The 19,931-nt window shown below is 36.5% G+C and overlaps 1 protein-coding gene across 2 annotated transcripts in view; it reads right to left on the bottom strand.

Moving 5' to 3' along the window:
• LOC126416719 (uncharacterized) overlaps positions 1–9,739 on the bottom strand; it is a 112,263-nt gene extending 102,524 nt beyond the window's left edge. The window contains exons 1-3 of one of the 2 annotated variants that reach the window (XM_050084534.1): positions 9,326–9,739; positions 8,879–8,958; positions 5,971–6,129 (exon numbers count right to left, since the gene is read on the bottom strand). In XM_050084534.1, the coding sequence (XP_049940491.1) occupies positions 5,971–6,129; positions 8,879–8,958; positions 9,326–9,631 (545 nt within the window). In that variant the 5' untranslated portion in view covers positions 9,632–9,739. The remainder of the gene's footprint in view (positions 1–5,970; positions 6,130–8,878; positions 8,959–9,325) is intronic. The other variant, XM_050084542.1, reaches the window with a different exon arrangement.
• Positions 9,740–19,931: the final 10,192 nt, after the last annotated feature.

The following is a 19,931-nucleotide window of genomic DNA, read 5'->3' as shown; positions in this document are numbered from 1 at the left end:
TTTGGAAAACAGACTACAGATTGTATCAATCCAAGGAGAACTATTATGTGAAGTGAATTTGGAGTGCCACAGGGATCAGTAGTGAGTCTCCTACTGTACCTTATTTTTGTAAATGATTTAAGGTCTCATTAACAGTACCTGCAATTCATGGATGGCACAAGTCTATACTCAAAAGGCATTGACACCAGCAAAGCTCAAGAAGAAGTAAATGCTTCTTTCAGTGCTACAGAGGAATGGTTTGTTAGAAACAAAATTAAAATAAATGAAGGAAAAGTGCAAAACTTGGTATGTAGCCTCAACGACAAAGGATACCTAAATTGTGCAGGAACTGTGAATCTTCTGGGGCTTATGGCAGATAGTAAACTCACTTGGCAAGAACAAACTGGACATGTCTGTGACAAACTGTCATGAGTTGCATACCTCCTGAGGAAACTGAAGTATGTTATAATGGATCAGTATCTGCTGATGGTATATTTTTCACTGTTTCACAGTTACATCAGCCAGGTTGCAAGAAAATACTACTACTACTACTACTACTACTACTACTACCAAAAAAGGTGATGAGGATCATAACAGCAAGTAGAAAATTGGACCACTGCCAACCATGAACAGGAGTGACACCCACAATTACAACAAGCGCAGTTAACAAAACATAGACATCCTAAGCCGTTGACTCTCCATGACATGGGATAGTTTTCCAACAGTAGCCATTAAAATGTGTAACCACCTAAATATTAAAATGCAGTCCCTGGAATTGGTGAAATTTTGAGGAACAATGTCACAAAATCTATGCTAAAAACCACTGTACAATTTAAATGAGTTCTTTGACAGTGAAACAACAAATTGTACCATCTAAGCAATGCACTATTGTGTGAAACCAAGTGAACATGTACTCAAAAAGTTTTCACTCTACATCTCATTGAGTGTTATGCTATATTTATGCAAATGCGTTCTTATATTATTATGCAAACTTATGCTACTTTGTTCTTGTATTATAATGCTTGCACTACACAATCTATCCACTCTTGACTGGCAAGCAACATAACTGTGGCAATAAATAATAAATGGTAAGGGTAATAAATTATTTCTGATCAATAATTCACATCTGGCTAACTAATGTATTTATTTTTTTTAAAATTAACAAGCTTATCTGGAAATGACTTGACGCTGAAACTATATAACTACACTGAGAATTAACCAAACAGCTTATAGTTCCAGAGAATTATAGATCCAAAAGGAGAAAGAGAAAAAAAGAGAGAGTGAGGGAGAGGGGGAGAAAGAGAGAGAGAGGATATATCATTTTGCTCTAAGTAAGTTGAGATTGCCAAAACTTGTTTTCCTGAATTGGGTGCAGTTAAGTGTGACGAGTTCCGTTGCTGTAAGTTCTGGATTGTTTCTGTTCACTGCAATGCACATAAGTTGAACATACTATGTTCCACAGAATAAAGATCTTGGTAAGATCACCTGGATCCCATGAGAGATGATCCTACACTCAAATGTGAGTGGTTTTAGAACTAATTGACACAAATTAAAACTTAACACAAACCACATCTTAAAGTATATGTCCGTGAGAGACTCATTTTAAGTTTCCTGACACCATTGTTCCTTGGGGCTATAAGCATCACAGGAATGACAATATAGATGTTGACACAACTAAGAGACAAGTGCTTGCAGTCACTAGCCATTCATTCATTCATACTCCAGCAGCCGAGTTCACAAGTGAATTTCTCAGGCCTCTTCCAGCAGCTGTGGTATTGCTGACTGTCTTCAAAAACAATGAAGGAATGTTCTTTTTTCAAATCCATTTTTGCAGTTAATGTGTACTACATATACTTTCCTTGCTTCTTCTGCAGAAAATTTCATCATTTCTTATCTTATCAGTCCATGTAATTTTTGGCATCCTTAAGTAATATCACATCTCGACTAATGTGATTGTTTGTAGTACCATTTACAAATGCCAACAATTTCCTGTTACTGAAAATCGTCATAATTAGCAAAATTTTGGCTGTTTAAATCAGATTTTTTTAAAAATATAAACATTTATCCAGGATTCAAGACTTTGTAATTAAAAGTCTAAGAAGCTGACCTCGCCTAGGTTACGGGACAAGTCAGCCTATGTTCCATCAGATATGGTGGACAGCTGTGAATACAGAATAAGCAGTCTCAGACCAAGGCAAAACAAAACCAAATCCACTTTGTGTCTGTCTTGTAGCAAACAGCAGAGTGGTTAGCATCTGTCCACCAGTGGTGCGGCTGGAATTTATATTCTGGAACCAACTCTTCCAATCTTAACACTCTGAGTTCACTCAATGAGACTAAGCAACCCCACCTGATTCCAGGTACAATCATGATAGAGCATTTTGATAATCACAATATTACCCCAGATGGTCAAACCACCACCAGTATTATTGGTGCAATTGGTATTTTGGATTCTGGGGCAGCCAGTTTAAAATGCAATGTGACTCAACAACTACATTTTTTGCAACACTTAACATACAAAACAACTACACATTTTGCAACACTTAACATACAAACACTTTTGCAACCAAGTAAACTTCCTAACTTGGGATATACGTTAACAGAACAGAAGATTCAAATTTTGGCACTTCAAGAAACATGAATGATGGACAAATACACCATGGATTTTGGCAATTATCATCTTTTCAAAAGTACAATGATAAAAGAATACTTAATAATACACCACATCTGGAAGCTGCTTTTGCAGTATCCAAAGATATTTTAAATTCAGTAATGGGGTTAAAAACCATTAATAAATCACTAATGACAATATCTCTTAAATGTGCAAACAAAGCACACACTTTAATTAATGTCCATGTGCCAGTCAATGAGGATAACCATAAAAAACTGAAAGAAATTAAATGAAACTTGGGAAATATTAGAAAGCATAATCTTGAACCATGATAAAATTTTAAAGGCTGATTTTAATGCTCAATTAGGTAAAGAGAAAAAATATAAGAAAATGATCAGTGGATTTCCTATGCATAAATGGACAAACTAAAATGTTCGAAGACTTGTTGAAACGAAGAAAAATTTTAACCTTAAAATCATGTTAACACACATTAAAAAGAACCCTTCTAAACAAAAAAAAAAAACTTGGTGGTGGGCACCCAGTAGATTTATTGGGGAATTTCAGATCCATTATGTGGCAAATTTCATACCCTAACTACAAAGAAATTTTAAATGTCCAAGTTAGGAAAGGGCTAGTATTGATTCGGAACATTATTTTACGGGAATAAAAGTAAAATTTCAACCTCACAAACTCTTCAGAACAAAAAATGTTATTCCAAATTTGACACTGCTAAAACAACCCCAACTCTAACAACCGAACTTGACCGAAAACAATCCAACAATTGGCAACATCTAAAAGCAAATTTCATCAAAAACCCACAAAATTTAATTCCACTTCTAAAGAAATAAAAACAGCCTTGGTGGAACTCAGATTGTGAAACAGCAGTTAAGTCTAGGAATGAGGCATTCAAAAATTGAAGTAGTAAGAAAACTGAAAATACATACACCACCTTTCTAACTGTAAGAAAAGAAACCTCTAAATTAATCTGACAGACTAAAAAAAAACCACAAAAATGTGCAACTTTTAGGAATCAGAAAGACTTCCAAAAGAACAATACAACAAACTTTTATGAAACATTCAAAACAAAGCTAACTGGTTACCAACATCAAAGTCTTTGCTTCAAAAATGAAAATGGCAGTTCAGCTCTTAACAACCAGTAAAATTGTAAGGTATTTGCTAATTATTTTGAAAACTATTAAACTGTCCAGAAACAGTGAATAAATTCCAACCACAGTAAACTAATAAAACCAACCCTAACTCTAGAGAACCTGATGAAATTGAAAATAACTAAACAGAGTCAGAGACTTAAAAACAATAAAGCATTGGGAGAAGACGTTATAATTGGAGAACTGCTAAGATCAGCTGGACCTAACACTACAAAATACACTACTCAACTAATAGGACATATCTGGTAATCTGAGAAAACACCCGAGGACTGGAAAACTGCCCTAATTCATCCACTGCATGAAAAAGGGGATAGAACTGATGTTAATAATTACCACGGAATCTCTCTTCTCCTGCTTGCATACAAAATTCTCTCGCATTGTTTATTTCATCAAGCCAAAGAACAGTTAGAACCTAAAATTGGTGAATACCAAGCAGGCTTCAGACCAAACATATCCTGCCCAGAATAAATTCTTAACTTAAAACCAATCCTTAGGCACAAAGGATTTCTAGTAACAGTGCTGTACGTTCATTTGCGGATTTTAAAAAGGCCTATTACTCAGTCTCTTTTCCAAATTTTAAAGGGTCAAGGGCTAGATAATAAAACTCTTAGCACTGATTAAGGAAACATTAACCAACACTAGCTCTGAAGTTAAATTCATGGGAGAAATTTCAGAACCATTTGATATAAAGACTAGTATTAGACAGGGAGATGGACTCTCCCAATCATTGCCTAACTGTGTTTTGGAAAAGGTAATTACAGAATGATGAGAGCAAAAGTTGAGTCAAAATATAGATCAAACAATGAAGTTAGGCAGAAGTAATATTGGAGTAGATTGCCCTGCCTTTGCAAATGATCTGGCAATTTTAACTAGGGATATTACCACATTTCAAAAACAAATTGAAATTCTTAAAGAAGTTGTGGAAAAAGCAGGAGCACAAATATTATTCGAAGAAATAGAATATAAGACATGCAACAAACAAGAATCAAAGTTTCTGAGCATGAAATACGGAAAAATAAAAATTGTTTCTCAGTTTAAATCATTGGAGGAAATCATACAAGAAAACGTTCTGGAAAAAGCTGCAAACAATGTTCACAATCAAAAAATGGCAAGTGCATTCAGAGTAACACAAAATATCTATAATAAAAATCACTTTCTAAATTTAGTAAACTTAGGCATTACAGCACTATAATCAAACTTGAATGCCTTTATGGAGCAGAATAGAAAGAGGAACATTGAAGAAATTCAGAAGAAAGAAAGAAAGCTTATTAGGGAAATATTAGGCTCCAAAATTACTGATGGAGAAATCTGTAGGCTGAGAAGTAATAAAGAAATAGAAGAATACACAGACATACATGGTGACATCAGGGAATGAAGACTTAAATTTCATGGGCACATTAAAAGAATGGTACCCACTAGGTTGACAAAACAAATAGAGAATTCTACAAAAATGGAAGTAAGACCAAAACTGAGCCAATTAAATGGATCACTGCAATTAAGGAGGATCTTAAAGTAGGTGATATAACTGAGGCAGATGTTACAGATAAAAAACATTCAGACAAAAAATATGTGATTGGAAAATTGGCCAGAGGGAAATTAGAAAACAGGCTGTAACATCATGGTCTCATGAAAGAAAGAGACCTCAATCTGCAAGGATGAAACAAATTTGGACACAAAGGAAGGCCAACCATCAAAAGTGACGTTGATTGATTATACTTTGCATGGACCTATTGGGCCCATGTGTGGATAATAATAATGATGATAAATATTTAATAATTTTACTGCCTTTAATTATTGGCTCTGAAATAGATCTTTGTCCTGTGGAACAAATAGTGTAAAATCTTTCTCTTTGGAGGTGTCATAGATTGTACATCTAAAAGCTGTCATTCTTTTCTAATTCATGTTTCTAATACAATAAATCCATATTCATGAAACAAATGCCAGTAGTGATGGATTTTTGTATCTGGGTGATTTTTCATTACTGGTGACTCTCGATTATTTTCCCCATTTCTCATATTCAGTACCTCTTTGATTTTAAAGGTGGAAGCATGGTTCTAAGACACCTAAATATGAATTTCCACCCTTCTGAAAAGAGCAGCAACCTAAACTGTTGCTAATATTATTGCCTGCATTTATAAAAAATATTAAATTGTGATTATGTATTACATTGCCAGGTTCTCTGTTTTGGATACTTTTATGAAATACCGCACTTACTTAAATGTGTCCACACCAATGCTATAATCTGCCATTCCAATTCGATCATAAGTTAGTAGAATAGTGGTTGATCCTACATCAATTTTATTGGTTGCTAGTTGCCTCAAAATTGAAAGATCTCGTGAATATTTCTTTCCATTGTGGTTTGAAACTTTTAACCTGCAAACATGACCATACTGAGAAAAAATAAATTAGTGATACAGCATATGCTGTAATCTAATACAATCATTTCTAATTTCAAATTACTGCTGGAGGACTAAACTGAAAAGATTTCTATTCAGTCACTAAAATTTGTATTTATTAGTCAAGACACATTTCACAAACTTCAAATGTTAATTTTTCTAATTGACTGTGCAGTGTTTTGTTGAAACTGCCAATGTATAAAATTTTTAAAAAACTTAGAGTAATTCAGCCAGGTGAAGTCTTCAACACCCACTGATATTTTGACAGGTGCTGACCCTGTCATCTGAACACACAAATGCAATGAGAAAGGACTGATCAAAGAAATTTAAAACCTCAGTATGAGGGTTATATGCAGAAAGACAACAAATACACCATAAACACTAGTAGCATTACACTGCCAAAGGTGACCAGTTTGACCAGACAGAACAGAACTCCATGCAGAACTAAAGCAAAAACCTCCATCTCTATTTGTAAGGTCATTGCCTAATTTCATCACAACTGATTTGCTAATTAAGCCATAGCAACAGCTGAAATGCATGCTAGGATCTCCATGTTGTAGTCCATAAGACAAGGTGATGTTCTGCAGTAACATATTTGCTTACCTGTTGCAAGTGCATGTATGATGGTGTGACCTCCATGGTTCTGATGGTCTCACCTATGCCACAACTGCAAGGAATACAATAGATACCCATCTTACACAAACCAAGATCATCCTATACAGATCCTGAAAGGGCCTAATTTCACATTCAGAAAATCACATTCCACACTATGTTTCCATAGAATATGACCAATACTGTTGGTAATTCTTCCAGCACGAGGTAAAATTGCAGTAACCTAGGTGCCACCTCATTATTATCATCACTCACCTAATTGACAGTTGGTAGAAACTAATCTGCCTTAAACTCTAACCATTCTGATTAAAAATGATGTCGAGATGAACTAACTCAGATGACAAACTATCTGGGTCTTGCATCATGTCCTATGAACCAAGGTTGGTTCCTTCACACTAAGCTGTATGATGACAACCATCAGCCTTTAGATACAAATCAGTGCAAGTTGTTTTCCTATAAATGGCATGATGCAGCATACCACCAACCATTCTCCTGACAAATGTATCAAGGAAGAGAAGGCAGCCATTCCTTTCCGCCTCCATCATGAAGTAAATATTTGGGTGGACCAACGTCAAATGTTCTAAAAAAGTCACTTAAATTCTCATTCCATGAGGCCAAACAACAAAAGTATCATACACGCACCTGAAAAAACATGCAGGTTTCAATGCTGCCAACTGTAAGGCATGTTCCTCAAAATCTTGCACAAAGAAACTGGCAATAATGCAATAATAATTGACAACGGGCTCCCCATTACAGTTCCATCAGTCTGTTCACAATACTGGTCACTGAATAAAAAGTAAGTTGAAATAAACACAAGTTGAAGTAGATTCTTTAACTTAACACCAAACCCAAGATCAGTTAACTGCAATGAATCAAACAGAGGACCACACCAAAACTTGTATCAGAGTCATATGAATGAAATCCCTTTAATTGACATAAGAAATACATTGAGATTTTAATGTAATAATGTGAAGCACATTCTGACCTACTACTGGGCTCAATAGAGTAGTTGTTTTGCTTCACAGTTTGCCAGAAGACCAATGTTACTGACAATAGGCCTAAGAGAAACTGCTTCCTTGTAGATCTTCAGAAGGCCATATAATCAGTGGAGAGTAGCATAAGAACTAAAACTCTTGATAGTTTTCTGTGACAAAGAACTTTTCTTTAGGAGGTTGTTAGTCTTTCGTTCAAAACGTTTTGCTAGGTCAACACTGACCCTACAATATGCTGAATCAGATAGCAAACAATGCAATTTTTGAATGTAACCCTCCTTATTCAACAGAACTGTACCTTGGTTCACAATACCCCCTCATCTCAGACCCAGGAAGTTTGTCGGATGTGTGGTATGCTATTGACCATCCCCAAATCGGGAGTGTGATGACAATTATGTGGTGGCACCTAAGTGTTCTGCCTTTTACCTTACAGTGGAAGAATTTACCACAGTATTTATCAAATTCTGTGAAAAAATTGTGTGGAATGTGGTTTTTGATTACAATCAAAGATTAGGGTCCTTGTAGGATCTGTGAAGGCTTGTGTGAAGTGGGTGTCTGTCAAATTCCTTGAAGTTGTGGTGTGTCAATATTGGTAAGTCCTTCAGGACTAAGGATAACCATTGTATTGAATATAAGCATCACACATGCTTACAACAGCAGGGCAAATCTGTTGTTGCAGAACATTACTTTGGCATTGATCATCCTGTTGTATATAACATCATGAAGATTCTGACATGCACTTCCAGCTATTCACATAGTGCTATTAAGGAAGCAGTTGAGATTAAATTAGCAAATGACCTTTCAAATAAAGATGGAGGTTTTTACTTAAATTTTCCATGGAATCCTGCTGCTTCCCTGGCCAAATACAGAGAGACACAAACTTAATGTTATCTCACATGATGGCTATTAATATTCACTATCAATATTCTGATGCCGGTCATCTTGGGTTGTGTGGAGGTGTTCTTGCTGCATTTGATTCTTGAAAAATGCAGGGTGTGAATGGTGTCATCAGCTGCATTCCTGTAAGCTATCTGAAAAGTGTTTTTGCTGCCTTTACTGTTCAACACATACTAATAGGCACATCCTTAAAATACAGTTATGTGTAAAGGTCTTTCACATTACCTAAACTCCAAAATATCCTGCAGCAGATGAAGAATAGATCTGTCAAAAAGTTCACGGCTCCCACTCATATCCATTTGAAACTGTAATGGATGTAAAAGACAACTGTTTATATTTTATGCAATAAAACAGAATTCTAGTGACACAATATAAATAGCACTTTTACTATAACTTAAAGAAATGTAGGTCATCATCCTTGGTTAGTAATGTCAAAATAAAAAAGATAAATCAGTCTTGCAAACATCATTTCATTCATTTATTCATAGCTAAAGATTTGAAGAAAATACTGTGAGGTCCTTGGAAATATTATACTACAGTTCTCATTGACCAAAATAACATTTCTGATGTAGCTCATGATTTCTAATTCTAGTAATGTTATGCTGCATGCCAGTTTCAAATATTCCATTATTTTACATTCATATATAGTAAACTCATATTTAGTAGACTTACATTACTATCTGTTCTGACCACTGTGCCTCTCGCAGAATATTTGTAATTACTATCCCCTTGAATATCATACACATGAATATTGTAACTTAGATTTCCAACAAGTGATTTATTTAGTCTCATATCCAGAAAACTGCAGGCATCCTTGTGTGACAAGGCAGTTTTGCTTACTTCTGTTGTGAACCTATGTTCTCTATGTGATATATTTGCAGGGCACAGGAAGTTGACTGCAGATATGTTTAAAGCAGTAGCCGACGTGAGGAAGCCTTTTTTGGAGAAGAAACTTAAATTAGACTGTTCTTTTAGCATGCAGAGCCAGTGGGCTCCGCAATAGCCAAATGAATCATTTTTCAAAACCTGTCAACAAAGAGATTCAATATCATTTGCAACTGTAAACAAAGCAACAGAAACATTTCTACATCATCATTCCCTTTTACTTTGACAATGAACTGGCTTCATTCATTCAGGATACACAGTATGTATTGCTTTCCAGCTGCAGCTGTTGTATTGTATGTAAACATTAAGTACAGCAACCACTTAGCTACAGCTTGTCGATATGCAGGGAAGCTAAACTACATCCAAAACACACACATGCAAGAGAGAGAAAGAGACAGAGAAATAAAATTTTCCACTGTATTTGTTGTTGTGGAAGAGAATAAAATTTTTAGAAAGAAAATGTGAAAAGTGTGAAAATCAATGGTAATATCACATATTTTTCTATCAAAAAATGTTAACAGGCAACTCAGTTTACTTATTTACTTTTCTTTTATAATTAATTAAATTGGTAACAGTATTTTATCTGCTCACTCAATGAATCTGCTTATGGTTTCCAGGCATAACATAATTTTCTCAATTGTGTTAATTACAAACAATTTATACTGGACTTATTGACCTCAGATGGGGGCTACATACAGACATTGTTATTATTATTATTATTATTATTATCATGTTTCTGGAAAGGAACACAAGTAAGTTTAATTTCAGCTTAGAACCTGCATCCTGGAGTACCTTGGAAAATATTTGTCTGACTGATCTATTGAATGTATGCTCTTGACATTTATTTTATCATACCCTTTGTTTGAGTGGCTTAATTATGTAACTGTTAAGCGTGTTTAAATACCAAGTTCTAGGATACACTTTCAAGTTCTTGGCATGATACAGGATGTTAAAAATTATTAGAACAACAAAAACAGTCAGTAGACTGTCATTAGAATATGTATTTACTAACATCATTATTACAGTCTGCCACTTTCACAATGAACTATGTATTACATAATTGTTTTATAAGAAGGTTCTAGCATCACCTTTCAAGAAAGAAAGAAGCTCAGCACTTGCAAAGCTATATTAAAGTATAGATTAAACGTTTTATTCATATTCATTGTGTAGTAGAATGAAAAATTATGAAATTATAAATTTAACTTACATTTATCCTTCTTTTCTAACGGTTTTTGTGTTAACTAAAATGGGAATGATTTTGAATAAATAGGAATCTATTACTATTATTCTTACTTCCAATCATGCTATTTAGCTTCACAAAAAAATATTTGAATTTAACACAGTTGTAACACATACTCACTGATTTCAGGAATGTTTCACCTTTTTCACAAGTAAGATCAATAATGACTCCATGTTTTGAATTATTTCCATATCTGTGCAAATCAGTAACCCACAAATTTTTCTCAATTTCACAGTTAAGTAATGATGAAAATACACCATACTCAGAAAGTTTCTTCATGTATAGAATTGTATTATAATTTTCTAAAACAATAATAATCATATATTAATAATTTTACTCATAAGATAAGAGAGTGATCACTGAAAATGTCAAAAAATAATGTTACCATTTTCACAGCACAGAAAAAAAATAACATATGATATCATTTTTTTGTGGAAAATCTTAGCAAGAAGATTTAGTAAAGAGACATCCATACTAGTGGACTGACTGAACATCATACTGTTCATTAGGAAAGTGCTTCACTGGATATATCTGTCTGCCAGTCAGAAAATCTGACAAGGGTAAATGTACTTGATGGGCATTATGAGAGGACAGAGCTTGGTATTGATTGTCCATTTCTGGCAGTCATGTGATATACTACATGAGAACATCCTTCACGAAATTACATTAATAAAGGCACAGTGATCACGAATGTATTTGACTGGCTAATTTTGTCTAAAATGTTCTCACGAAACCAATGAATGTACAATTGCCTTAATACAATTTCAAACAAAAAGTACACGATCTAAATTTAGAGATAGATCATTGACTGTTAACTAAAAGAGATAGACAGAGAAAGTGTTTCTTTATAACTTCTAAATATTCTGCAAATAAAAATTTTATAATGAAATCAATATTATCAAGAGACTGTTCTTGCACAAACTATGTTCGATGCCACTTTACTCAGTAACTGTGAGAGAACATAAGCTGTTTGTAATATTAATTGTTTTAAGTGGAAGAAAATAATGGTTTGGGTAAAGAATAGCACTATTCAAAGAACTAACAGAAATCACGATTAAAAAATTATTCCCTGTTTTCTAAATTTATGTGAGTGTATCTCTGAGAGCTACATAATGAAAAATATGTAATCCCTATGTACGTTGACACAGTCTATAAGAATGTCACTTTGCATTTATGTGAGTGCTTATCAGTAAAACTATTTTGAAGGATTACATAAATAAACCTCAATTATTAACCATGGAAAAGATTTCTTTTAGACATGCAAAATTTCTCATGACTTTTTGGTGATGATATGTTGCTGTATCTCTACATCTTGATCAAAGAATTATCTTCAGAAAGAAATTTTCTCTCCAAAATATGATATACACACAAATATTAATGTATCCCACTGCAAAACTTTAGTATATTTGTTATAATGTGATCAAAATTCTTGATGGTTAAGCTCAAGTCACACACTGGAGTGTTAAGGAACAACAGAATAAATAAAATGTGGTTTTGTAGATATAAAATAAAATGACACAGCAATTACTCTTCAATATTGAATCAGAACTTTCCAGTTTCCTTACATAGTTACCAAGGAATAAGAATTCCTCTATCACTGAACATTGAATGTTGTTCATTATGCAGTTGGACCTATATAGTACTTCATATCTTGGCATGAAAACGCCAGTGATATTCAGAAATGACAGTTTTCAGACTTGCCTCATGCCTATGGATGAATTTCTAACTCATTTCCGACAACTGTAGCTGCAGCTACAGGAACAGAAGCAAAACCATCAGCAACAAGTGCAAGTAATTGAGGAAGAGCAGCAGGAGGTTGTGGCCCTACAATCATTAATGTCTTCTGCTTGCACCAGCTGATGATTCCACTTGCTTTTCAAACTTTTGATGAAAATTCTCTTCCTGCTTGTGTCAGCTGATTATTCCACTTGCTTTTGCAACTTTTGATGAAAGACCACCTGAGCAGCAATACTCTTCATATTTGACATGGTAGTCCCTGGCAGTGCTGTGGCTGTTGCATAAACAAAAGCCATTTGCTGATCTGAGAAGGTTATCTTCTACACAGATCTTTGCCTTCATATCTGCTCATTTTGAGAAAAAGCATGCAGTGTTTTCAAGGTTGGAGTAACAGGCAGTTTGGCAGTTGCCACTACAAGTTAACAAAAATAACCGCCCCTGTAGCATTGGGAATTCACATTATGGCAGTTCCACAAATTTTGCAAACAAATTGATCATCATCGAACAGATGCTCTTCCGTGATATCAACTTCATCCTCTGAACAAGAATGCTGCACCCAGCTGCACCATAAGTTTCTCTTCTGCCTTAACTGACTCCATTCCATTTATGTCAGTGCTGTTCCTTTAAGAGAGTAGAATGCCTACTTTCATAGCCATGTTCTGTGTGCTAGAAGACAACGAGGAATAGACTCATGGCTCACTTGCACTCTCTTAAAACTACTGGGAACCTTATATAGACATACCTCATAAGCTTGTGATTGATCTTCTACTGCATTTGTAACAAAGCAGGTGCCTGCAGCTGTTGGTGGAGGGGGAAGGCCATAGACATAAATACTGGACCAGGTCGACTCAAGGAGCAGTCTCAGGTCACACCTGATGAAGGTTACGAGCTACGTGACCGAAATATCGTGCAAGTATGACGCTGATATCCGGCACAACACCCGACAACCCAAGATGTCAATAGACAAATAGTTTTAATTATTGTAAACTTATAAAAGAGACACGTCGGAAGCCATATTAGTTAAGTTCTAGTTCAGTCTTTGGAGAGTTATGAAATGAGTAAGATCTGTGTTCAAAAATATGGGGAAAATGTACTGCTCACTATTCAATACAGATTATAAGTTGGATATTTACCACATTTTATATAAATTTCATATACAGGAGTTTATACAATAATTCAGTGACTGTTTATAAAAATTATTTGAAGTATAAACTTGTAATTAATTTCATCATCTATGTTTAAGGTTCACTAATGGCTAGTGCAAGCTGTGACAATAGGATCAGTTTATAATTAGCAATGCGTAATGTGTGCATCGATTTTGTTTTGGTATGACCATTAGAGTGGAAGGACAGTGCTTTTACCATTTCATACAGTGCTGTGTTAATTATATGTTTGCCATATATGGACTTTTTGAATAATCATGTCAGTCTTAGATTACTGTACTTGAATAATATTGTAGGGCATCTATAAAGTGCAGGATGCAAGATGTCTATGAAGTCCCGGATGTCACTTCTCCGTAATCTGTACTGTAATTAAAATTGATGAGGCTCAAACAGGCCATAAAAGTAGTTTATCCAGTAGTCATTTGTAGGTAAAATGTGGGAACTGTGAATTTTGATGTGGACTACATTATTGGTAGTAAATTACTTTTCAGCCAGTTTCAGCAAAAGCACTGCTATGAAGGCTGTGCAGGTAAAAATGGTAAAAATGGGTGGCTACATACTCTAAACTCATAACATTTCAAGCGGATACTGATTCTCCATATATTTGGTAATCTGGGGTACACTTGTTAAGACGAAGAGTTGAAATCATAAGGCCACTCAATAATGTGTATCATTAAATGTGTTCTTGTTAAATATTCTATCTGGCACGCAGCTTTCCAGCTACTTTTAATTCTCCACTATCATCAACAGACGCAACAGTTAAATCTTTCATCATATTAAGTAAACATATGATACAGTCATAATGAAAATTTTTTGTAGAGAAAGGAAGCAAAAATTGTGAAATATAAGTGTGTTCTGGTTTTAAGTAAGCTTGAGCTACCACGACCAGAGATTTAATGAATAATAATTAAAAATATACCAATGTAATGTCACCATGTGGCAGAAATCATACACAATATCCAGTGAGATTGTGCTCACTCTGTCCCTTATGAAGAAATCCCTCAAAAGCCCAACAATCACAGTAAAAACTGAAAGGGTGTCATGTCTAGAAATAACAGATAGGAGCTATGGACATAAGCTGACTGACACATGCAGTATTCAGTTGCAAATCCTTTCTGTATGTATGAGAATCTATGTCTAGTCTACATCCCTACTCTGAAAATCACTATTAAGTGTGTGGCAGAGAGTTATTCTCATTCTACCATCCATTTGGATTCTTGCTGTTCCATTTGGAATTGGAATGTGGGAATAATGACATTAAATACCTTTGGGAATGCTGTAATTAGTCTAGACGTATCTTCTTGGTACCTATGAGAATTATACATAGAGGTCCTAGCATATAGGGTTATTCTAAATGGTGGACCCATTTTCAAAAATTTGTATGTATTCAAGTACAAATGCAAAATGAACAAGCTTTATACCAGTAAAAAGAGGAAGTTTCAAAGTTTTGGGCAGGCAGTGATGGTTCAGAAGTGGTCAGTAGAGTTCACGCGGTAATAGGGTCGTCATTCTGTTTCACAGGGTTTTCTGCGTTCTTGAGTTTGTGAAAAGTGAGTCGCAAATTGCAGTGCAGCAAGCATTTTGTACCAAATTCAGTATTAAACCACCAACTTGCAAAATCATTAGCCATTGGTTTAAGAAATTTAAACAGACTGGGAGTGTGTGCAGAGGAAAAAGCACAGGTTGACCATGTTTGTCAGAGGACGATGTCCAGTGGATTCAAGAACATTTTGTGCACAGTCCCAGTAAGTCTACCAATAGAGCTTGGAATGCCCCAACCAACTGTATGGAAAGCTGTGAGACAGCATTTGCTGTACAAGCCCTACAACTTGTACAGGCTCTTAATCCCAATGACAAAGAGAAGCGTCTCACATTTTGTGGTTGTGTGCTCGCAAAGATGAAGGACGATACATTTCTACAGCATGTAATTTTTAGCGATGAAGCAATGTTACACCTTAGTGGAAAAGTCAACAGACACAATGTTCGCATATGGGGTTTGGAAAATCCATATTCACCACTGCAAAATGAAAGAGACTCATCAAAGATAAATGTGTTCTGTGCTGTATCCTGTACAAAGTTTGTGAACCATTTTTCTTTGTGAAAATAACTATAATGGGAAACACATACCTGGAAATGATGGAACAATGGCATACCCTCAAGTTAGGGAAGATTCCCAGCACTTCATTTTCCAACAGAATGGAGCTCCACCCATTGGCACCATGATGCAGGAGGCTTTTTGAATGACTCCCTTCCTCAGCACTGGATCAGTCACAGGGGACTTGAAGACCTGGCTCTGCACTTCTGGCCACTGAGATCTCTTGGTCTCACATCCTGCAACTATTTCTTATGGGGTTATGTGAAGGAGCCTGTACCAACCACTCTGAGCCATCTGCGGAACCGGATCACTGCTGCTGTGCACTCAGTAACAGCAGATATGCTTTCATGTGTGTGGGACACATCTGATTACCACGTCAATGTTTGCCATGCAACCAACGGTGTCCACATTGTACATTTATGACATTTATTACATTTATAATTATTAAAAACTAATTAATTACAAATTATTAAATTTATATCAATCAGTATGAAAAAAAACTTCCAAACTACCTCTTTTCATGGGTATAAAGCTTGATCATTTTGGATTTTTACTTGAATAAATATGAAGTTTTGTGAAGTTTTGAAAATGGGTCCATCATTTGGAATAACCCTGTATTTTCTGATTCCTCACTTAATACCAGTTCTTGAAACTTTGTAAATTGGCTTTTATGGGGTAGTTAACACCTATCTTCACACATCTACCATTTCAGGTTCTTTAGCATTTCCGTGATGCTATTCCATGAGTCAAACAAGCTTGTTACCATTCATACTGCCTCTCTGTGTATATGTCCAATATTACCTAGTATGAGACCCAAACATTTGATCAGTATTCTAGGATTGGTCACTTGTTTTTAAACAACCTCCTTTGTAGAATGACTGCATTTCCCCAGTATCCTACCAATGATCTGAAGCTTACCTACGTTGAGCGTATGTGATCATTTCATGTCATGCCCTGACAAATTTTTATATCGTTGTATTTATATGGGTTGACTGAGTCAAATTGTGTCACTTTGATATTGTAGTTATAGGATACTATGTTTTCGCATTTAGTGAAGTGCACAATTTTACACTTACGAACATTCAACGCAATTCAATACGTCTGCCACTTTTAAGTCTTGTATAGAACTGACTTGCTATTTGTGCAGCTTTTCCCATATAGTACTTCCTAAATCAGTATTGTCTCATCATAGTGGGCACCTATTCCAAGTTTCCCCAAGTGGTATGTTGTCCATCAATGTCTGCAGTGGCCACTATTCCAGCCCTCTAAGATTTTTGCAATTGAGGGACACTCATATATCGTGGTTACCAATAGTGGGCCTCCCAGTTTGTTTCTCGACATTTTGCATCTTTTTCTCAGGCTAGTGGTGATCATCATCTCAAAGTTCCCCCATTTCATCCTCAATGTGATGGTGAGGCTGAATGCATGGTTCAGATGTTTAAAACTCAGATGTATCTGGCAGATCCCCTGAAGCTGCTTTAGACCATTTTTTGAGTTCATACTGTTTCTTTCTGATGGGGGACAAGATCCCAGTGGAGCTGCTACTTGGATGCCAACAATGAACTCACTGTCACCTGTTGCATTCGATGCTGGACTTGCCAGCATTGTTGGCTCCGCAATGGTTCCAGTCAGGTTTGCCAGTCTGGGCACATGGTTTCAGCTGCCAGCCAAAGTGGGTTCCTGCCATCATTGAGCATTGTCAGGGCGAAAAATGTGCGTCATCCGCACTACTGATGGGTGGACACCCCATTACTTTGACCAGCTGCAGCCGCACACTGAGAGATCTGTTCCAAATGGCGCACATCTCTCCTGCCCCCACCACCACTGATGCCTGTTCCTGTATTGTGGACAGTCTGGTTCATCTCACAACTGGGGTTGCTGACTGGCAGATTGCTGTTTGGGGTTCCTGCCCCAGCCCCCACTCATCGACTGCCATTGCTGGCTTCTCACGATGGGTGGGACAGCATGCCAACCTGCCCCCTCATCACTTCCACCCCTACTTGTTGGGGCCTGCCTGCCACATGCTACAGCAGCCACCATTGTTGGGCAATGAAACTCATGTCATTGCCGTCACTAGTGATTTCCCCTGACATTTCCTTGGTACCAGTGCTTTTTTGGTACCAGAGCTTTTTCGGTACCAGTGCTTTTTTGGTGCCAGTGCTTTTTTCCTGACAATGTATTTTTCTGTGACTAGTGTTTTTATGTATGTATGCAACTTTTCCACCAATAGTAGGGAGGAGTGATGCACCTTCACTCATGAAGTACATGATTTCAGAGACTGCACGTCCATACACTTCACAGGCCCGCTTATAGAGGTCATGTAAGTGACCCCCTGCATGCTCTGGTGAGCAGCCAAAGAAACAGTATTATTTAAGTGATTGCAAAGAAGTGCTTGGCCTATTCTGTAATCATATTTGTGTTGTCCAGTCAATGTTTTCAGTGCTACACACAACTTGTACTTCATTGTATCTCATATATTGCTCTGTAGAGTACTACATCCATAAATCATGTTTGTTCTTGCTACAGCATGGACCTTCTGATTTTTAACCAAATGGAGATTTGAAATGCTGTTCTCCTGAATAGGCATTCAATGTTTTAACTGTCACTCCATCTCAAAGAACAAACAAGGGCAATTACGTTTCCTGTGCTGTCAATAACATTGAACTGAGCAATGTGACACGTTGCACTGACATTTGGAAGGAAGGGGTTTAAACCTACGGCCATTCAATTAAGTCTAGGTTTCCCCAAAACCATTTAACTTGAGTGCCAAGATGATTGTTCTGAACAGAACTCAACAATATTCTTCCATCTCTTTATCCAGTTTGAGATTGTGCATCATCTCTAACAATCTTGTCATCGACAGACATTAAATTCCAATTTTCCCTCCTTCCTTTGTCTGATAACAAGACAACCATTTAAACCAGTACTTCATTTTGCCTATGGCATGCCATTTCTGACATGTGAGAGGTTTGGAGAGTGATTTGTGTATTGTCAGTGGCATTATCCATGTGATGGAGTGGAGACTACATCTATTGGAGCAGCAGAGCCATTGAGCAACTGTAGCTGTAGGTTATTTCAAATTTTTAACAGTGTTTGTTGCCACCAGTAAGTCACTGATACCTTATCAGGTAAAAAACTACGCACATAGATAACTGGCAAACCTGGTGAAACTTTTGTAGAACCAAACGGAGCTGAGGCAAACACATTCACCTGTCTATAAAACTCTGGTAACCAACATCATCACAGTAGTACTTTAGTGCTCGGCCTGTTGGTAGTTGTTTCATATCTTTGTGATGGAAGAAATTTTAATGGCCACAATATGTGGCTAGTAGATGAGAACAATGTACCCCACCGCCCCTTTGATGCTCTCCAAGAGAAACAGAAATCAAAACTTCCTGATGGACTGAAATCTTCAGATGTAATCACAAGGGAATGTTGTAGGTCTGGTACTGTTCACAATTCATGTAAATGATCTAGTCATCTAGTGGATAATGATAGATGGTTTGTGAAGCTTTTCGTGGATAATGAGAATATACAGGGAAGGTACACTGCCAGAAAATTGCAGTAGCGAAATGTGGGAAGACCTGAAGAGGAAGCACAAGTGGTAGTAGTTGCCAGTTGACCTTCAACACAAATAAATGTAGCTTTTTGTACAAAAATAGATGAAATACCCATTTTTATATGATTACATGGCACGCATCAAACTACATCTACATCTACATCTACATTTATACTCCGCAAGCCACCCAACGGTGAGTGGCGGAGGGCACTTTACGTGCCACAGCCATTACCTCCGTTTTCTGTTCCAGTCGCGTATGGTTTGCGGGAAGAACGACTGTCTGAAAGCCTCTGTACATGATCGAATCTCTCTAATTTTACATTCGTGATCTCCTCGGGAGGTATAAGTAGGGGGAAGCAATATACTCGATACCACATCCAGAAACGCACCCTCTCGAAACCTGGCGAGCAAGCTACACCACGATGCAGAGCGCCTCTCTTGCATAGTCTGCCACTTGACTTTGCTAAACATCTCCGTAACGCTATCACGGTTACCAAATAACCCTGTGACGAACCGCACCGCTCTTCTTTGGATCTTCTCTATCTCCTCCGTCAACCCGATCTGGTACAGATCCCACACTGATGAGCAATACTCAAGTA

This window comes from Schistocerca serialis, chromosome 1, assembly GCF_023864345.2.
Source record: "Schistocerca serialis cubense isolate TAMUIC-IGC-003099 chromosome 1, iqSchSeri2.2, whole genome shotgun sequence".
NCBI lineage: Eukaryota > Metazoa > Arthropoda > Insecta > Orthoptera > Acrididae > Schistocerca > Schistocerca serialis.
The sequence above is the reverse complement of the archived record's forward strand: the minus strand, read 5'-3'. Positions and strand labels throughout refer to the sequence as shown.